Source organism: Oncorhynchus clarkii, chromosome 22 (genome assembly GCF_045791955.1).
Source record: "Oncorhynchus clarkii lewisi isolate Uvic-CL-2024 chromosome 22, UVic_Ocla_1.0, whole genome shotgun sequence".
NCBI classification, from domain to species: Eukaryota; Metazoa; Chordata; class Actinopteri; order Salmoniformes; family Salmonidae; genus Oncorhynchus; species Oncorhynchus clarkii.
This window is the reverse complement of record NC_092168.1, coordinates 39051115-39069188: the sequence shown is the minus strand read 5'-3', so window position 1 is coordinate 39069188 and position 18074 is coordinate 39051115. Positions and strand designations below refer to the sequence as shown.

The 18074-nt window shown below is 48.5% G+C and overlaps 1 protein-coding gene across 1 annotated transcript in view; it reads right to left on the bottom strand.

The window, feature by feature from the left end:
- Positions 1–18074, bottom strand: part of LOC139380892 (pleckstrin homology domain-containing family M member 3-like) — a 63716-nt gene that overhangs the window by 26913 nt on the left and 18729 nt on the right. The window contains 2 exon segments of the mRNA XM_071124043.1: positions 3828–4021; positions 4238–4383. Of these exon segments, the coding sequence (XP_070980144.1) occupies positions 3828–4021; positions 4238–4383 (340 nt within the window).

Here is an 18074-nt window from a genome sequence, read left to right as displayed (position 1 = left end):
CCTGAAACGTTTGACCCAAGTTAAACAATTTAAAGGCAATGCTACCAAATACTAATTGAGTGTATGTAAACTTCTGACCCACTGGGAATGTGATGAAAGAAATACAAGCTGAAAAATATAATTCTCTCTACTATTATTCTGACATTTCACATTCTTAAAATAAAGTGGTGATCCTAACTGACCTAAAACAGGGAGTTTTTACTAGGATTAAATGTCCGGAATTGTGAAAAACTGAGTTTAAATGTATTTGGCTAACGTGCATGTAAACTTCTGACTTCAACTGTATATATTTTTTTGAATGCCAGGAATTGATGGGGGAAATTAGCTTCTCAATTACAAATTGACAGAACAGAGAACACTGTTTTCACAGACATGTTGAGTGTTGATGTATCAAACAGAGCTAGTGTGTGTGGAGGTTGAGGAGGGGGTTAGGGAGTGTCAGAGAGCGTCCATCACCCCAGAGACAGGCCTTTTAGTCTGGGCACCCTCACATAAACACATTCCCATCATACACTCACATACTGGCCTCAGAGGAGCCTTCAGGCTACACTTCACACATTCATGCTTAACATGGACTAGGAATCAAGTCAACAAAAGGTGCTTTCAATGGACATCAGACATACAATTACCATTCCATACTCCTCCATTATGTTCCTGTACTTTTTGAAAGCGTACTTTGATGTTTCCAGTCTCATAAAACCGCTCTGTGTTCCTCCTTCATCTTCCTACTATGGTACTGCGTCATCCTTTCACTGTCTCATCCCCCAACATCTTGCCCATTGACAACCATTTTCATCTCTAGTCAAAATGGATTTAATTAACAATCAAGGCCTTGATACCTCATCCCCCTCTCGTCCATCCCTCCCCCTCCCCTGTCCATCCCTCCCTCGTCCTTACCACTCCCCCTGTCCAGCCCTCGTCCTTACCCCTCCCCCTGTCCAGCCCTCCCCTTCTACAGAGGTCCTCGGTGATATCAGCAAGGCAGCTGAACAAGTATGCTCTGAAGGACTGGAGCTTCTACCCCCCCATACAGCCTCTTCAACCCTACACTCCCCTCACACTCCATACAGCCTCTTCTACCCTACACCCCCCTCACACTCCATACAGCCTCTTCAACCCTACACCCCCCTCACTTCATACAGCCTCTTCTACCCTACACCCCCCTCACTTCATACAGCCTCTTCAACCCTACACTCCCCTCACACTCCATACCCATACAGCCTCTTCTACCCTACACTCCCCTCACACTCTATACCCATACAGCCTCTTCTACCCTACACTCCCCTCACTTCATACCCATACAGCCTCTTCTACCCTACACCCCCCTCACTTCATACCCATACAGCCTCTTCTACCCTACACCCCCCTCACTTCATACCCATACAGCCTCTTCTACCCTACACCCCCCTCACACTCCATACAGCCTCTTCTACCCTACACTCCCCTCACACTCCATACAGCCTCTTCTACCCTACACCCCCCTCACTTCATACCCATACAGCCTCTTCAACCCTACACCCCCCTCACTTCATACCCATACAGCCTCTTCTACCCTACACCCCCCTCACTTCATACCCATACAGCCTCTTCAACCCTACACCCCCCTCACTTCATACCCATACAGCCTCTTCTACCCTACACCCCCCTCACTTCATACCCATACAGCCTCTTCAACCCTACACTCCCCTCACACTCTATACCCATACAGCCTCTTCAACCCTACACTCCCCTCACACTCCATACAGCCTCTTCTACCCTACACTCCCCTCACACTCCATACAGCCTCTTCTACCCTACACCCCCCTCACACTCCATACAGCCTCTTCTACCCTACACTCCCCTCACACTCCATGCAGCCTCTTCTACCCTACACCCCCCTCACACTCTATACCCATACAGCCTCTTCAACCCTACACCCCCCTCACACTCTATACCCATACAGCCTCTTCTACCCTACACCCCCCTCACACTCCATACAGCCTCTTCAACCCTACACTCCCCTCACACTCCATACAGCCTCTTCAACCCTACACCCCCCTCACACTCCATACAGCCTCTTCAACCCTACACTCCCCTCACACTCCATACAGCCTCTTCAACCCTACACTCCCCTCACACTCCATACAGCCTCTTCAACCCTACACCCCCCTCACACTCCATACCCATACAGCCTCTTCAACCCTACACTCCCCTCACACTCCATACAGCCTCTTCAACCCTACACTCCCCTCACACTCCATGCAGCCTCTTCAACCCTACACTCCCCTCACACTCCATACAGCCTCTTCAACCCTACACCCCCCTCACACTCCATACCCATACAGCCGCTTCAACCCTACACTCCCCTCACACTCCATACAGCCTCTTCAACCCTACACTCCCCTCACACTCCATACAGCCTCTTCAACCCTACACTCCCCTCACACTCCATACAGCCTCTTCAACCCTACACTCCCCTCACACTCCATACAGCCTCTTCTACCCTACACTCCCCTCACACTCCATACAGCCTCTTCAACCCTACACTCCCCTCACACTCCATACAGCCTCTTCTACCCTACACTCCCCTCACACTCCATACAGCCTCTTCAACCCTACACCCCCCTCACACTCCATACAGCCTCTTCAACCCTACACTCCCCTCACACTCCATACAGCCTCTTCAACCCTACACTCCCCTCACACTCCATACAGCCTCTTCAACCCTACACTCCCCTCACACTCCATACAGCCTCTTCAACCCTACACTCCCCTCACACTCCATACAGCCTCTTCAACCCTAGACTCCCCTCACACTCCATACAGCCTCTTCTACCCTACACTCCCCTCACACTCCATACAGCCTCTTCTACCCTACACCCCCCTCATTCTCCATACAGCCTCTTGTACCCTACACTCCCCTCACACTCTATACAGCCTCTTCAACCCTACACTCCCCTCACACTCCATGCAGCCTCTTCTACCCTACACTCCCCTCACACTCCATGCAGCCTCTTCTACCCTACACCCCCCTCACACTCCATGCAGCCTCTTCAACCCTACACTCCCCTCACACTCCATGCAGCCTCTTCTACCCTACACTCCCCTCACACTCCATGCAGCCTCTTCTACCCTACACCCCCCTCATTCTCCATACAGGCTCTTGTACCCTACACTCCCCTCACACTCCATACAGCCTCTTGCACCCTACACTCCCCTCACACTCCATACCCATACAGCCTCTTCTACCCTACACTCCCCTCACACTCCATACAGCCTCTTCTACCCTACACCCCCCTCACACTCTATACCCATACAGCCTCTTCTACCCTACACCCCCCTCACACTCCATACAGCCTCTTCTACCCTACACTCCCCTCACTTCATACCCATACAGCCTCTTCTACCCTCCCCTCACACTCCATACAGCCTCTTCTACCCTCCCCTCCCCTCACACTCCATACAGCCTCTTCTACCCTCCCCTCCCCTCACACTCCATACAGCCTCTTCTACCCTCCCCTCACACTCCATACAGCTTCTTGTACCCTCCCCTCACACTCCATACAGCCTCTTCTACCCTCCCCTCCCCTCACACTCCATACAGCCTCTTGTACCCTCCCCTCACACTCCATACAGCCTCTTCTACCCTACACTCCCCTCACTTCATACCCATACAGCCTCTTGTACCCTACACTCCCCTCACACTCCATACAGCCTTTTGTACCCTACACTCCCCTCACACTCCATACAGCCTCTTCTACCCTCACCTCCTCTCACACTCCATACAGCCTCTTCTACCCTCCCCTCCCCTCACACTCCATACAGCCTCTTGTACCCTCCCCTCTCACCTTCTCCGGAGGTCCTCGGCCACGGCGGCACGGCAGCTGAACAGGTATGCTCTGAGGGACTGGAGCTGCTGTCTCAGGCGTAGGACTGCAGCCAGGCCCTCACAGTGTTCATACAGACACGGGTTCAACTGCTGCACATCCAGCAGGGGCTCCTCATAAACAAACTCCAGGAACTCCTTGGCCTGCTTGGACACCTGGACAGAATAGGGAGAGGAGGGGTGGGCTGTGTGTGTGTGTGTGTGTGAGGTCAAATCCTAATTTCAGAAGTGTATGTAACTAAAACTCTCACTCAGTGGGTGTTTCAGAATTTTTCTGTAGGTTTCTGAATATGTTGCGTGTGAGTGGATATGAACACATACAAGTCACTCTGGTAAATTACTCAGACGTGTGTAGAACATCACCATTCTCACCTTGTGTCTGTCGGTGTCCCAGTTGTGCAGCAGGCGGGCAGGGATGAGGAACAGGTTGTCTTGGTGACAGCTCTGGCAGTAGTACCAGCCACTGTAGCAACACACCTTGGCCTTGCCCCGCGACAACCCTACTGGCTTCTGACACCCTGCACAGAGATAGAGAGGAGATACTGGGTGAGGGAGTGTGTGTGTGTGTGAATGAGTGTATGGGTCTACAGATAAACTAAACCACCAAACACTCTCTGTATCTAGAATTCAAAACGGTGAGTGATGAAGTCTCTAATTTATTAGCTGTTATTAGACGTTGCAACAGCCATGCAGGTCAACGATTGAGCGGCTGTTGACCTCCACAGGTCAAAGGTCAGGAGATAGAAAAACAGATTTGCCATGGTTAATGATTAGAGTCCCAGTCTGCAAGACTTTCATATGTACCTCTCTCTCAATGCCACACTAACCACTTGCAACCAAGCAAACCAACATCTAGAACTACAAGGACTTCCAAAAACATCCCGATCAGTGAATCCCTCCAACCCAGTTGAAGCGGAGGTTTCCCCACTCCTCCCTGTAGTCACAATAAGAGGGGAATTCAATGCTCTGTCTTAGAAAACAGTAGAAAGGAAAGATCCTAGGCTTCTATTGATGTCCTTCAGTAGTGCTGCTATCCTCTGAAAACTCTCTGCTTTGTCTTGGTCTCTTTGTTGTTCCTGTCTGCGCTCCCCCAAACACTCTGGGCCCACGCCATGGGCCACGCTCAGAACCCAAACAGGTGACCGCGGCAACGGCAGGTGTCCCTTATCCCCAGGACGATCTGGGAGGGACGGGGCCCAGGACGCCACGGAGGAAGAAAGGAACAAGGGAAGAAGGAGATGGAGAAGGTAATGGAGGGAGAGGGGGAAGGAGCGCAGGCGGATACGGACTTGCACGCTCTTTGTCTTTTTTGGTGGAGCGTAGCGCCTGCCTCTGTACTTCACAGAGACGGGAGGGGGAAGAGATCAGACGTGGATAGAGAGAAAGAAGGAAAGAGACGGAGGAGAGAAAAAACAGAGGATAACACACCAACAGGGTCTATCAGAACAGCCGATCTGGACCGGAGAGAGGTTCAGAATTAACCTTATTCAATCGACTACAGGCTTAATTAACTGAATGGACAACAGAGACAGAATGCAATATGGAATTTTATGAAATAGTTTGGGGTATGGCCTCGTCTCCTTGGAGCCAGATGCTGATGACAGGTAGCCCTCTGCTGGGCAGCTGGTATAGAACCCCCCCCCGCTGAAAGGAGGGGAACGGAGGTCCAGGGACGGGCCTTCAGGTTATTATAGCTGGTGGGGGGGGGGGGGGGGGATGCGGAGGGTTGTCCAAGACTGTTGCTGAAAAACAGGAAGTGAGAGAACATGGGCAAGTTGACATATAAATACATCAACACTTACACCCATTGGTTGAGACAGGAAAGTGATAATTGCAAGAGCGAGGTTAAAAAGCAAACGTGCTTTATTGCGCCGTGCTTATAGGCTAAAGGTAACTAGGTAAATGACATTCAGCTGATGGCTAATAAGAGGAGGAGATTAGCGAGATGCTACGCTGATGATAAGTTTGTATTCATTCCCACTACGACCGTAGAACAGGAAACAGAGTGAATTAGGTAGTACCGCTTGATGAAGTTAAACAAGCATTCAGATCAGCCTTCCTGATTGAGCATTCAGATCAGCCTTCCTGATTGAGCATTCAGATCAGCCTTCCTGATTGAACATTCAGATCAGCCTTCCTGATTGAGCATTCAGATCAGCCTTCCTGATTGAACATTCAGATCAGCCTTCCTGATTGAGCATTCAGATCAGCTTTCCTGATTGAACATTCAGATCAGCCTTCCTGATTGAGCATTCAGATCAGCCTTCCTGATTGAACATTCAGATCAGCCTTCCTGATTGAGCATTCAGATCAGCCTTCCTGATTGAACATTCAGATCAGCCTTCCTGATTGAACATTCAGATCAGCCTTCCTGATTGAGCATTCAGATCAGCCTTCCTGATTGAACTTTTGCGAACTACATTACAAGTCTCTGTTTTCTGCTGTTTATCTGCGGAGGCTTTCTATTGGCTGTTGTTGAAGCTCTGTCAATGAAGAGGAAGTGAGACTGGCTCAACTGCTCTAGGGATACAGAGAGAAAACAAAGGGTAATAGGTCAACTAAAACACATAAAGGGCCGGTTCAAGAGTATTCCTGGACCCAGATGAAGCCTAGCACTTTTAATGGAGGGCCAAGTGTAAAATGAATCTGGGAGTTGGTTTTCCATTCCCCACTGTGGACAAAAGAGAAGTCAATGTAAAAAAACCTTACAGACCTCAAAGAATACATAAACCACAAAACCTCCCCAGCCGACATCTTAATTAGAGTAATGTCTCCCTTAAGGTCCCCTCAGACTTTGGGGACCATTAGTTTCTACTTTATTATTCTGTCAGAGGGAAAAACTTAGAACTCAACCCAACGCAATATAACAGAGGCCCCATTATAAATGAGTATGATAAATTACTAAGCAGGGACTGATGTGTGACCCTGTTTCTCTTGGAGAGAGAGACCATCTCCTCCTTATGCCTTCCTAAACCCAAACCAATATGGCATAAATACAGGGGCTGCCCTGCCACTGGCTGAGGTTAGGAGCTAGCTACGCACCAGCCAGCTACCATCAGGCACACTGGAGCTAATGTCAACTTTTTGGGGCAGGGACCCCAAGCTATAAAAAGACAGAGTTGCTGTCTTCCCCCCTCAACTCTAGTCCCCTCTCTACCATCCAACCCTGAGCCTAAGCACACACACACACCCTGGAGGCTGCAGTGCAGAGCGTACCACAGACCACGCAGTGGGGTGTCGTGTGTCGAGGCTGCCCTGTCATCAACGTAGGAGCACAGCACAAACCCACACTAACCACCCCTGCTCCATAAATACATCCACCCCCCCAGAAACCCGCTTGCTCTGCTACCCATCCACTCAACTCACAGCGGATGGATGGGGTTTAGCCATTGGGGTTTTTCTCAAAAGGGTTCCTCAGAAATTATTGATGATTGTTAAGTTACCAAATCGCTAACATCGTCGTTTACACAACTACACCTTGGCTTCTGTATGGTCTATATTCTCTGAAATAGACCAGTATCTCTAAATCTGGACCTTAACTTGTGTTGGATGGTGCGGCTCCTATACTAATGATGTGGACGATGTGGATTCCCTTAGTGAGAGTGAGATGGAAGCCAAGGCCTCCAGGGAGAATGTCCAGCCAGCAGTGAGGATGGTCAGTGCCAGTGGCCAAACGCTGTGACCCAGCTGGGTGCTGGGTCATGTGGACAGCACTGCTGATATGGTCAGTAAAGAAAACAAACAAGAAAAACCCTTGCACAAAAAATTATAATCACAAACGCATGTGGAGCTACTTCATGTGTATATGTCCTCCCCAAAGAACCACAGCTCACTAACACAGCTGGATGCATTCTAGAAGCCTTCTAAGGTAGAGTGTAGAGGGCAGAGGGACAGAGCAGTGGTGCTCATGGGAACAACATGCCCTATTGGAAATCCTGTGGGAAAGAAGAACAGGTATCAAACCATGACCCCCGCCCCTCATCTCATGCTCCCACTTGAGAGGCCACCGTAGATTAGAACAGAAACACTATTCTAATACTGAGGCCCCCCAGGCCTGCCTTCTATGGTGAATCTGTGGCCCCTGTTCCCCAGTCCCATAGCTAGAGAGGGTCTTTCTGCTCTGTCGTCCCCAGAAAGGGGCTCCCACTCAGCCACGCTTTCAACTGTCCGACGGTTTACACCTCTGTCTGTGTGTGTCTGTGTGTGTGTGTGTGCGCGCACACAGGGGGCAAAGACAAGAGGCCTCTTCTTTGATGTGTCTCATTCAACACTCAAATTAAAATGTGTGCAAAGAGAGACAGAAACGCAGAGACAGAAACACAGAGACAGAAACAGAGACAGAAACACAGACAGAGAGAAAGAGAGAGAAACACAGAGACAGAAACACAAGACAGAGAGAGACAGAAACACAGAGACAGAAAGAGAGAGAGACAGAGAAAGAGAGACAGAAACACCCATGGAAAATTGGAAAACACTAAACAAACAACAACACGGAGAATTATCTATCCAAAATGGAGATGTATGGGTAAACCACTTCTCCAATCATTTTGGCTCTATAACAAAGAACAAACAGCAAAAACATATACATGATCAAATACAAATCTTAGAATCAACTATTAAAGACTACCAGAACCCACTGGATTCTCCAATTACCTTGAATGAACTACAGTATAAAATAAAAACCCTCCAACCCAAAAAGGCCTGTGGTGTTGATGGTATCCTCAATCAAATGATCAAATATACAGACAACAAATTCCAATTGGCTACACTAAAACTCTTTAACATCATCCTTAGCTCTGGCATCTTCCCCAATATTTGGAACCAAGGACTGATCACCCCAATCCACAAAAATGGAGACAAATTTGACCCCAATAACTACCGTGGGATATGCGTCAACAGTAACCTTGGGAAAATGCTCTGCATTATCATTAACTGCAGACTCAGTGAAAACAATGTACTGAGCAAATGTCAAATTGGCTTTTTACCAAATTACCGTACAACAGACCATGTATTCACCCTGCACACCCTAATTGACAACCAAACAAACCAAAACAAAGGCAAAGTCTTCTTATGCTTTGTTGATTTCAAAAAAGCCTTTGACTCAATTTGGCATGAGGGTCTGCTATACAAATTGATAGAAGGTGGTGTTGGGGGTAAAACATACGACATTATAAAATCCATATACACAAACAACAAGTGTGCGGTTAAAATTGGCAAAAAACACACATTTCTTCCCATAGGGCCGTGGGGTGAGACCGGGATGCAGCTTAAGCCCCACCCTATTCAACATATACAGTGGGACAAAAAAGTATTTAGTCAGCCACCAATTGTGCAAGTTCTCCCACTTAAAAATATGAATATTACAGGCCTCTCTCATCATAGGTACACTTCAACTATGACATACAAAATGAGAAAAAAAATCCAGAAAATCACATTGTAGGATTTTTTATGAATTTATTTGCAAATGATGGTGGAAAACAGAGAGACAAACACAGAGAGAGACAGAAAGAGAGACAGAAAGAAAGAGAGAGACAAAAGCACAGAGCGGAATAGTAGAGAATGCAGTGAACACAGTGAGCGCATGGACAGTGCAGTTCTCTTCTCAGTTCTCCTCTCCTCCTTGTCCCTACAAAGCCCTCTCCTCTGCGGACCCTGTGAATCCACACAAGCTGAATGACCAGGGTCAAGCAAACTTTGAGAGGAACCTGGGGGTACATTCTGCACCCCATTGAGGGCTAGTGGTGGTATTGGGGGGGGTCTCAGGCTTCAAACGAACACCGGCCACAAAAGAACAACCCTGTGTTCCTCCATGTGTAATTTGCTGAATAAATATTGCTAATTAAATACTGGTTCAGTATGGGTTTGATGTGAACAATCACTTGTCGTGGAAGGGGGTGGGGCTCGCATATGCATATGTGGTGCAATTCTATTCAGTTGAAACAAATTGACGAAGACAACACACTGGTCTTTCATGGTGAGTCCTGCATGACAAGATATAGACCAGTGTAGATGATTGTATAGATTGGCTAATATACAGCGCATTCTGAAAGTATTCTGTTATGTTATAACCTTATTCTAAAAGGATTAAATGAGACATTTTCCACATAAATTTACAGAAATGTTTGCAAACTTAAAAACAGAAATACTTTACATACATAACTATTCAAACCCTTTGCCATTAGACTCGAAATTGAGCTCAGCTGCATCCTGTTTACACTGATCATCCTTGAGATGTTTCTACAACTTGATTGGAGTCCACCTGTGGTAAATTCAATTGATTGGACATGATTTGGAAAGGCACACACCTGTCTATATAAAAGGTCCCACAGTTCACAGTGCATGTCAGAGCAAAAACCAAGCCATGAGGTGAAAGGAATTGTCTGTAGAACTCTGAGACAGAATTGTGTCGAGGCACAGATCTGGGGAAGGGTACAAAAACATTTCTTCAGCATTGAAGGTCCCCAAGAACACAGTGGTCTCCATCAATCTGAAATGGAGGAAGACTCTTCCTAGAGCTGGTCGCCTGGCCAAACTGAGCAATCGGGAGAGAAGGGCCTTGGTCAGGGAGGTGACCAAGAACCCCACTGTATGTCACTCTGACATACAGTGGGGCAAAAAAGTATTTAGTCAGCCACCAATTGTGCAAGTTCTCCCACTTAAAAAGATGAGAGAGGCATGTCATTTTTACCATAGGTACACTTCAACTATGACAGACAAAATGAGAAGAAAAAAATCCAGAAAATCACATTGTAGGATTTTTAATGAATTTATTTGCAAATTATGGTGGAAAATAAGTATTTGATCACCTACAAACAAGCAAGAGTTCTGGCTCTCACAGACCTGTAACTTCTTCTTTAAGAGCCTCCTCTGTCCTCCACTCATTACCTGTATTAATGGCACCTGTTTAAACGTGTTATCAGTATATAAGACACCTGTCCACAACCTCAAACAGTCACACTACAAACTCCACTATGGCCAAGACCAAAGAGCTGTCAAAGGACACCAGAAACAAAATTGTAGACCTGCACCAGGCTGGGAAGACTGAATCTGCAATAGGTAAGCAGCTTGGTTTGAAGAAATCAACTGTGGGAGCAATTATTAGGAAATTAAAGACATACAAGACCACTGATAATCTCCCTCGATCTGGGGCTCCACGCAAGATCTCACCCTGTGGGGTCAAAATTATCACAAGAACGGTGAGCAAAAATCCCAGAACCCCACGGGGGGACCTAGGGAATGACCTGCAGAGAGCTGGGGCCAAAGTTACAAAGCCTACCATCAGTAACACACTACGCCGCCAGGGACTCTAATCCTGCAGTGCCAGACGTGTCCCCCTGTTTAAGCAAGTACAGAGATCCTTGATGAAAACCTGCTCCAGAGCTCTCAGGACCTCAGACTGGGGCGAAGATTCACCGTCCAACAGGACGACCCTAAGCACACAGCCAAGACAACACAGGAGTGGCTTCGGGAAAGGTTTATGAATGTCCTCGAGTGACCCAGCCAAAGCCCGGACTTGAATATCTATGGAGACACCTGAAAATAGCTGTGCAGCGACGCTCCCCATCCAACCTGACAGAGCTTGAGAGGATCTGCAGAGAAGAATGGGAGAAACTCCCCAAATACAGGCTCTAATCTCTGCCAAAGGTGCTTCAACAAAGTACTGAGTAAAGGGTCTGAATACTTATGTAAATGTGATATTTTATTTTTAATACATTTGCAAAAATGTCTAAGAACCTGTTTTTTGCGTTGTCATTATGGGGTATGGTGTGTAGATTGATGAGGGGAAAAAACTACTTAATCCATTTTGGAATAAGGCTGTAACGTAAGAAAATGTGGAAAAAGGTCAAGGGGTCTGAATACTTTCCGAATTCACTGTAGTGCATTCAAATAGTAGTATTCATCTGGCCAGTTAATATAATAGATGCATACAGGTCTTAAGTTCAATATTCATCAAGAACTGATACATTGAATGTGTTCAGCCAGGCCAGAACATTTTTGAGAATGTTGTTTGTGGTTCATGTGAGTAAGTAGCTTTGAAACACCAGGCCAAAATTCCTCATGACAAACCCTTGCTCTAACAATGATACTCAGGGAAAGGGACAGGGCAAGGCAGGAGGGAGGGAGGAAGCTATCAGGGAAAAGGACAGGGCAAGGCAGGAGGGAAGAAGTTACCAGGGAAAAGGACAGGGCAAGGCAGGAGGGAGGAAGCTATCAGGGAAAAGGACAGGGCAAGGCAGGAGGGAAGAAGCTACCAGGGAAAAGGACAGGGCGGGGCAGGAGGGAAGAAGCTACCAGGGAAAAGGACAGGGCAAGGCAGGAGGGAGGAAGCTATCAGGGAAAAGGACAGGGCAAGGCAGGAGGGAAGAAGTTACCAGGGAAAAGGACAGGGCAAGGCAGGAGGGAAGAAGCTACCAGGGAAAAGGACAGGGCAAGGCAGGAGGGGAGAAGCTACCAGGGAAAAGGACAGGGCAAGGCAGGAGGGAAGAAGCTACCAGGGAAAAGGACAGGGCAAGACAGGAGGGAAGAAGCTACCAGGGAAAAGGACAGGGCAGGGCAGGAGGGAAGAAGCTACCAGGGAAAAGGACAGGGCAGGGCAGAAGGGAAGAAGCTACCAGGGAAAAGGACAGGGCAAGGCAGGAGGGAAGAAGCTACCAGGGAAAAGGACAGGGCGGGGCAGGAGGGAAGAAGCTACCAGGGAAAAGGACGGGGCAAGGCAGGAGGGAGGAAGCTACCAGGGAAAAGGACAGGGCAAGGCAGGAGGGTAGAAGCTACCAGGGAAAAGGACAGGGCAAGACAGGAGGGAAGAAGCTACCAGGGAAAAGGACAGGGCAAGGCAGGAGGGGAGAAGCTACCAGGGAAAAGGACAGGGCAAGGCAGGAGGGGAGAAGCTACTAGGGAAAAGGACAGGGCAAGACGGGAGGGAAGAAGCTACCAGGGAAAAGGACAGGGCAAGACAGGAGGGAAGAAGCTACCAGGGAAAAGGACAGGGCAAGGCAGGAGGGAAGAAGCTACCAGGGAAAAGGACAGGGCAAGGCAGGAGGGAAGAAGCTACCAGGGAAAAGGACAGGGCAAGGCAGGAGGGAAGAAGCTACCAGGGAAAAGGACAGGGCAAGGCAGGAGGGAAGGCAGACAGGAAGATTCAACACAACGATTGTTTTTGGTTAATTCTGTTGTTGCATCTTTCTATCCATTGTGCTCTGGCCTCTTCTACAAATTCCTAGTCCACTAAGTTGCTGAGGCCTGATGGGTAATTAGGAGACATCAGAGCCCAGCTGAAAGGAGGGTGCACATGCTCCCCCCCAGAGCCCTTCACACAGGCACAGGAGAGGGGCCAATCCACCATCTATCCTTTGTGGGGGGAGGGGGTAACAAATTGGGACATGGGGGGTGTTGGGCGGTGGGGCGTTGGGGGAATAGAAAAGGCACAAGGTGCTCAATCACAGACCCCAAATAGACAGAGAGGCGAGTGGCAAAAGCTACAGTAATGGGGACCCCCAAACCCCCTCCTACACTCCCTGGACATTGTGGTCTCTGTCAGACCCCACAATGGTAACTTCCCCCCTCTGTCAGACCCCACAATGGTAACTTCCCCCCTCTGTCAGACCCCACAATGGTAACTTCCCCCCTCTGTCAGACCCCACAATGGTAACTTCCCCCCTCCGTCAGACCCCACAATGGTAACTTCCCCCCTCCGTCAGACCCCACAATGGTAACTTCCCCCCTCTGTCAGACCCCACAATGGTAACTTCCCCCCTCTGTCAGACCCCACAATGGTAACTTCCCCCCTCTGTCAGACCCCACAATGGTAACTTCCCCCCTCCGTCAGACCCCACAATGGTAACTTCCCCCCTCCGTCAGACCCCACAATGGTAACTTCCCCCCTCCTTCAGACCCCACAATGGTAACTTCCCCCCTCCTTCAGACCCCACAATGGTAACTTCCCCCCTCTGTCAGACCCCACAATGGTAACTTCCCCTCTCTGTCAGACCCCACAATGGTAACTTCCCCCCTCCGGCAGACCCCACAATGGTAACTTCCCCCCTCTGTCAGACCCCACAATGGTAACTTCCCCCCTCTGTCAGACCCCACAATGGTAACTTCCCCCCTGTCAGACCCCACAATGGTAACTTCCCCCCTCTGTCAGACCCCACAATGGTAACTTCCCCCCTCTGTCAGACCCCACAATGGTAACTTCCCCTCTCTGTCAGACCCCACAATGGTAACTTCCCCCCTCTGTCAGACCCCACAATGGTAACTTCCCCTCTCCGTCAGACCCCACAATGGTAACTTCCCCCCTCCGTCAGACCCCACAATGGTAACTTCCCCCTCCGTCAGACCCCACAATGGTAACTTCCCCCCTCCTTCAGACCCCACAATGGTAACTTCCCCCCTCCTTCAGACCCCACAATGGTAACTTCCCCCCTCTGTCAGACCCCACAATGGTAACTTCCCCCCTCTGTCAGACCCCACAATGGTAACTTCCCCCCTCCGTCAGACCCCACAATGGTAACTTCCCCTCTATGCTCCCCCCCTCTCTCTAACTTCCATTATCTCTCTCTTCCACTATCTCTCTCTTCCACTATCTCTCTCTTCCACTAGCTCTCTCTTCCACTAGCTCTCTCTTCCACTAGCTCTCTCGTACTCTGTCCCTGCCTTTGCCTGCTGTCCTCACGCCCCCTAATCCCCCTAAATGAGCCCTGGTGGCCAGAGATATTTGTTTGGGGAAAAGTGATTAAAGTGTAATACAACAGACTGGCCCCTGACTCTCTGTCCTAAGATAAGTGACTGACAAGACCAAGCAGTCAAAAGGAAACTGGCACGCTACCAAGGAGCCAGGCCGGGACAGAGAGAGAGTTGGACAGAAAGAGGGAACAGAGAAAGAGAGAGAGAGAAAGCGAGAGAGAGCGGGACAGAGAGAGAGAGACTAGAGTTCAGTGAACACAGTGAGAGCCTGAGAGACGAGTGAGTCTGAATGAACGAGAAAGGAAAAGGGATAAATGGGGAGAGAACATAATAAAAGAGGTGTGTGAACAGAGCATGGAAAAAAGCTGTATCCAGCTGTTATTCTAAGCTTGGGTCTCGACACGCCTCATTCAAACACCTCTGCAGCCAAAGCGAACAGAACAGAGCCTCTGAATCAAACAATTAGCTTCCGCATTGACCACAGCATCCCGGCCGCCTGGCCGCCTGTCTTTGATTCTAAAAAGGGATTTTTTCCCTCTCCGCTTTATGCCGGCCAATTATTGTCAGGTGCCCGCTCTCCTTGTTCAGAGGACCTTTCAGATGGCATGCATTAATAGAGGACTGGTTACAGAAGAGGAGGAAAGCACCTCATTCATCCCTCTCAGTGAGCACACATTTCACACCCAGAGAGACCAAACACAGCGCCGCCATGGTTCCATTTACTGAGCTGTCTGTCCGTCAGCTTGTGAAGTCTCTCTGTATCTGGTAGTGACATATCAGTTAGGGTCCAGAGGCTGACGACACAAACAGATATAGTGGGGAGTAGGACATCTCTAGGGGGAATTATGAACTGTAGCTATATCTCTAGATGACAATTTACAGTAAGTTGCTCTTATAACTGTGTACTATTTACACTAGTATCAACATTGTAATAACGTGTTGTTACATAGATAGTACTTGAGTAATTGCATTTCAATTGCATAGTAATGGAACTCATATATTACAGACAGGCCATAGTGAATACTAAAACATTTACCACCAGACAATGGCCAGTGTGTGTGTGTGTGTGTGTGTAAGGTGTTAATTTTGGGGAGGTGTCTGTGACCCCAAGTAGTGTAACAGATGACTGATCTGAGCTCAAAAGAACTGATGGTGGTGGGTGAGAGACCCAGAAACCATGACCCCCCCAGCCGCCATTTTGAAGCTAACCACAACAAAGCTGCTTTGTCACCGCACAGGACTCTGGGGAATACCATGGAAAATGAAGACAAACTAAAAAAGGATCTGTGTTTGGGTTGAGGTTCAGACTAAAAAAAAATCTGACGTTCTATCAAGTGTTGCTTTGGAGAGCTGCAGTCCGCTTGTCTGTGTTTGTTTGATTGTTTGGAGGGAGGGAAAGAGGAACGGTGAAGGATTCAAGGACACTGGTCTTACTCAGGTCTGGACATGCCGTTCAAGTTGGCGTCGTTAAACGTGGTGAAATGTGGGTTGATGAACAGATAAGCCGCACCCACCCGCACACTTCCTTGTGTAACCTCAAAGGGGTTAAGAGGTCGCAAAGGTCAAGGTTGACGAAGAGGATAAGGGACGAGTCCTTCTGATAGGGTTTAGGATATTATGCACCCATTGGCTAATGTCACACTGGACTTCTTCAACAGGGCCTATGCTTATCTCTGTTTGTGTGTTCTACTTATATTGGACTCAGAGACAAGACCTGCATTGCACCATCTGACAGTCCTTAGATAGCTGACCTCCCTCCTAACCTCCACTGAATTATACACAGAGATGACATGAGATGATTATACACAGAGATGAACTGCATCTCAGTTATAGAGGCGTCACTACAGATCCTGGTTCGATTCCAGGCTGTATCACAACCGGCCGTGATTGGGAGTACCATAGGGCAGCGCACATTTGGCCCAGTGTCGTCCAGGTTCGGCCGTCATTGTAAATAAGAATTTGTTCTTAACTGACTAAGTTAAATAAAGAAAGAAAAACGTATACAATCCTCGGGACATGTTTCCAGACCACTACTAACCCTCCGGTAGTGAACATATTTATGTGGACACCTGCTCATCAAACATCTCATTCATGGGCATTAATAGTGGGACCCCCCCTTTGCTGCTATAACAGCCTCCACTCTTCTGGGAAGGCTTTCCACTAGATGTTGGAACAATGCTGCAGGGACTTGCTTCCATTCAGCCACAAGAGCATTAGTGAGGTTGGGTACTGATGTTGGGCGATTAGGCCTGGCTTGTAGTCGGCGTTCCAATTCATCCCAAAGGTGTTCGATGGGGCCAGTCAAGTTCTTCCATAACAATCTCCACAAACCATTTCTGCATGGACCTTCGCTTTGTGCACAGGGGCATTGTCATGCTGAAACAGGAAAGGGCCTTCCACAAACTGTTGCCAAAAAGTTGGAAGCACATAATCATCTAGCATGTCATTGTATGCTGTAGAGTTGATCTATTTTATTTAACCCTTATTTTACCAGGTAAGTTGACTGAGAACAGATTCTCATTTACAGAAACGACCTGGGGAATAGTTACAGGGGAGAGGAGAGGGGATGAATGAGCCAATTGTAAGCTGGGGATGATTGGTGCAGCTGTAGAACCTTTTGAAGATCTGAGGACCCATGCAAAATCTTTTCAGTCTCCTGAAGGTAGGTTTTGTCGTTCCCTCTTCACAACTGTCTTGGTGTGTTTGGACCAATCTAGTTTGTTGGTGATGTGGACACCAAGGAATTTGAAGCTCTCAACCTGCTCCACTACAGCCCTGTTGATGAGAATGGGGACGTGCTCGGTCCTCTGTTTCCTGTAGTCCACAATCATCTCCTTAGTCTTGGTCACGTTGTGGGTGAGGTTGTTGTCCTGACACTACATGGCCAGGTCTCTGACCTCCTGCGTCCATATAGGCTGTCTCGTCATTGTCGGTGATCAGGCGGTGACACTGTTGTGTCATCGGCAAACTTAATGATGGTGTTGGAGTCATGCAGTCATGAGTGAACAGGGAGTACAGGAGGGGACTGAGCATGCACCCCTGAGGGGGCCCCGTGTTGAAGAACAGCATTGTGGATGTGTTGCTACCTACCCTTACCACCTGGGGGCGGCCCATCAGGAAGTCCAGTTGCAGAGGGAGGTGTTTAGTCCCAGGGCCTTAGCTTATTGATGGGCTTTGAGGGCACTATGGTGTTGAACGCTGAGCTGTAGTCAATGAATAGCATTCTCACATAGGTGTTCCTTTTGTCCAGGTGGGAAAGGGCAGTGTGGAGTGCAATGGAGATTGCATCATCTGTGGATCTGTTGGGGCGGTATGCAAATTGGAGTGGCTCTAGGGTTTCTGGGATGATGGTGTTGATGTGAACCATGACCAGCCTTTTGAAGCACTTCATGGCTACAGGCGTAAGTGCTACGGGTCGGTAGTGTCATGACGTTGGCCTGGGGGATAGGCTTATGACCGTCATAAATACCTCTTCCCCCTTTTTCTCTTCTCTAACCTACTGAGGTTACATTTAAAAACCCCTTGG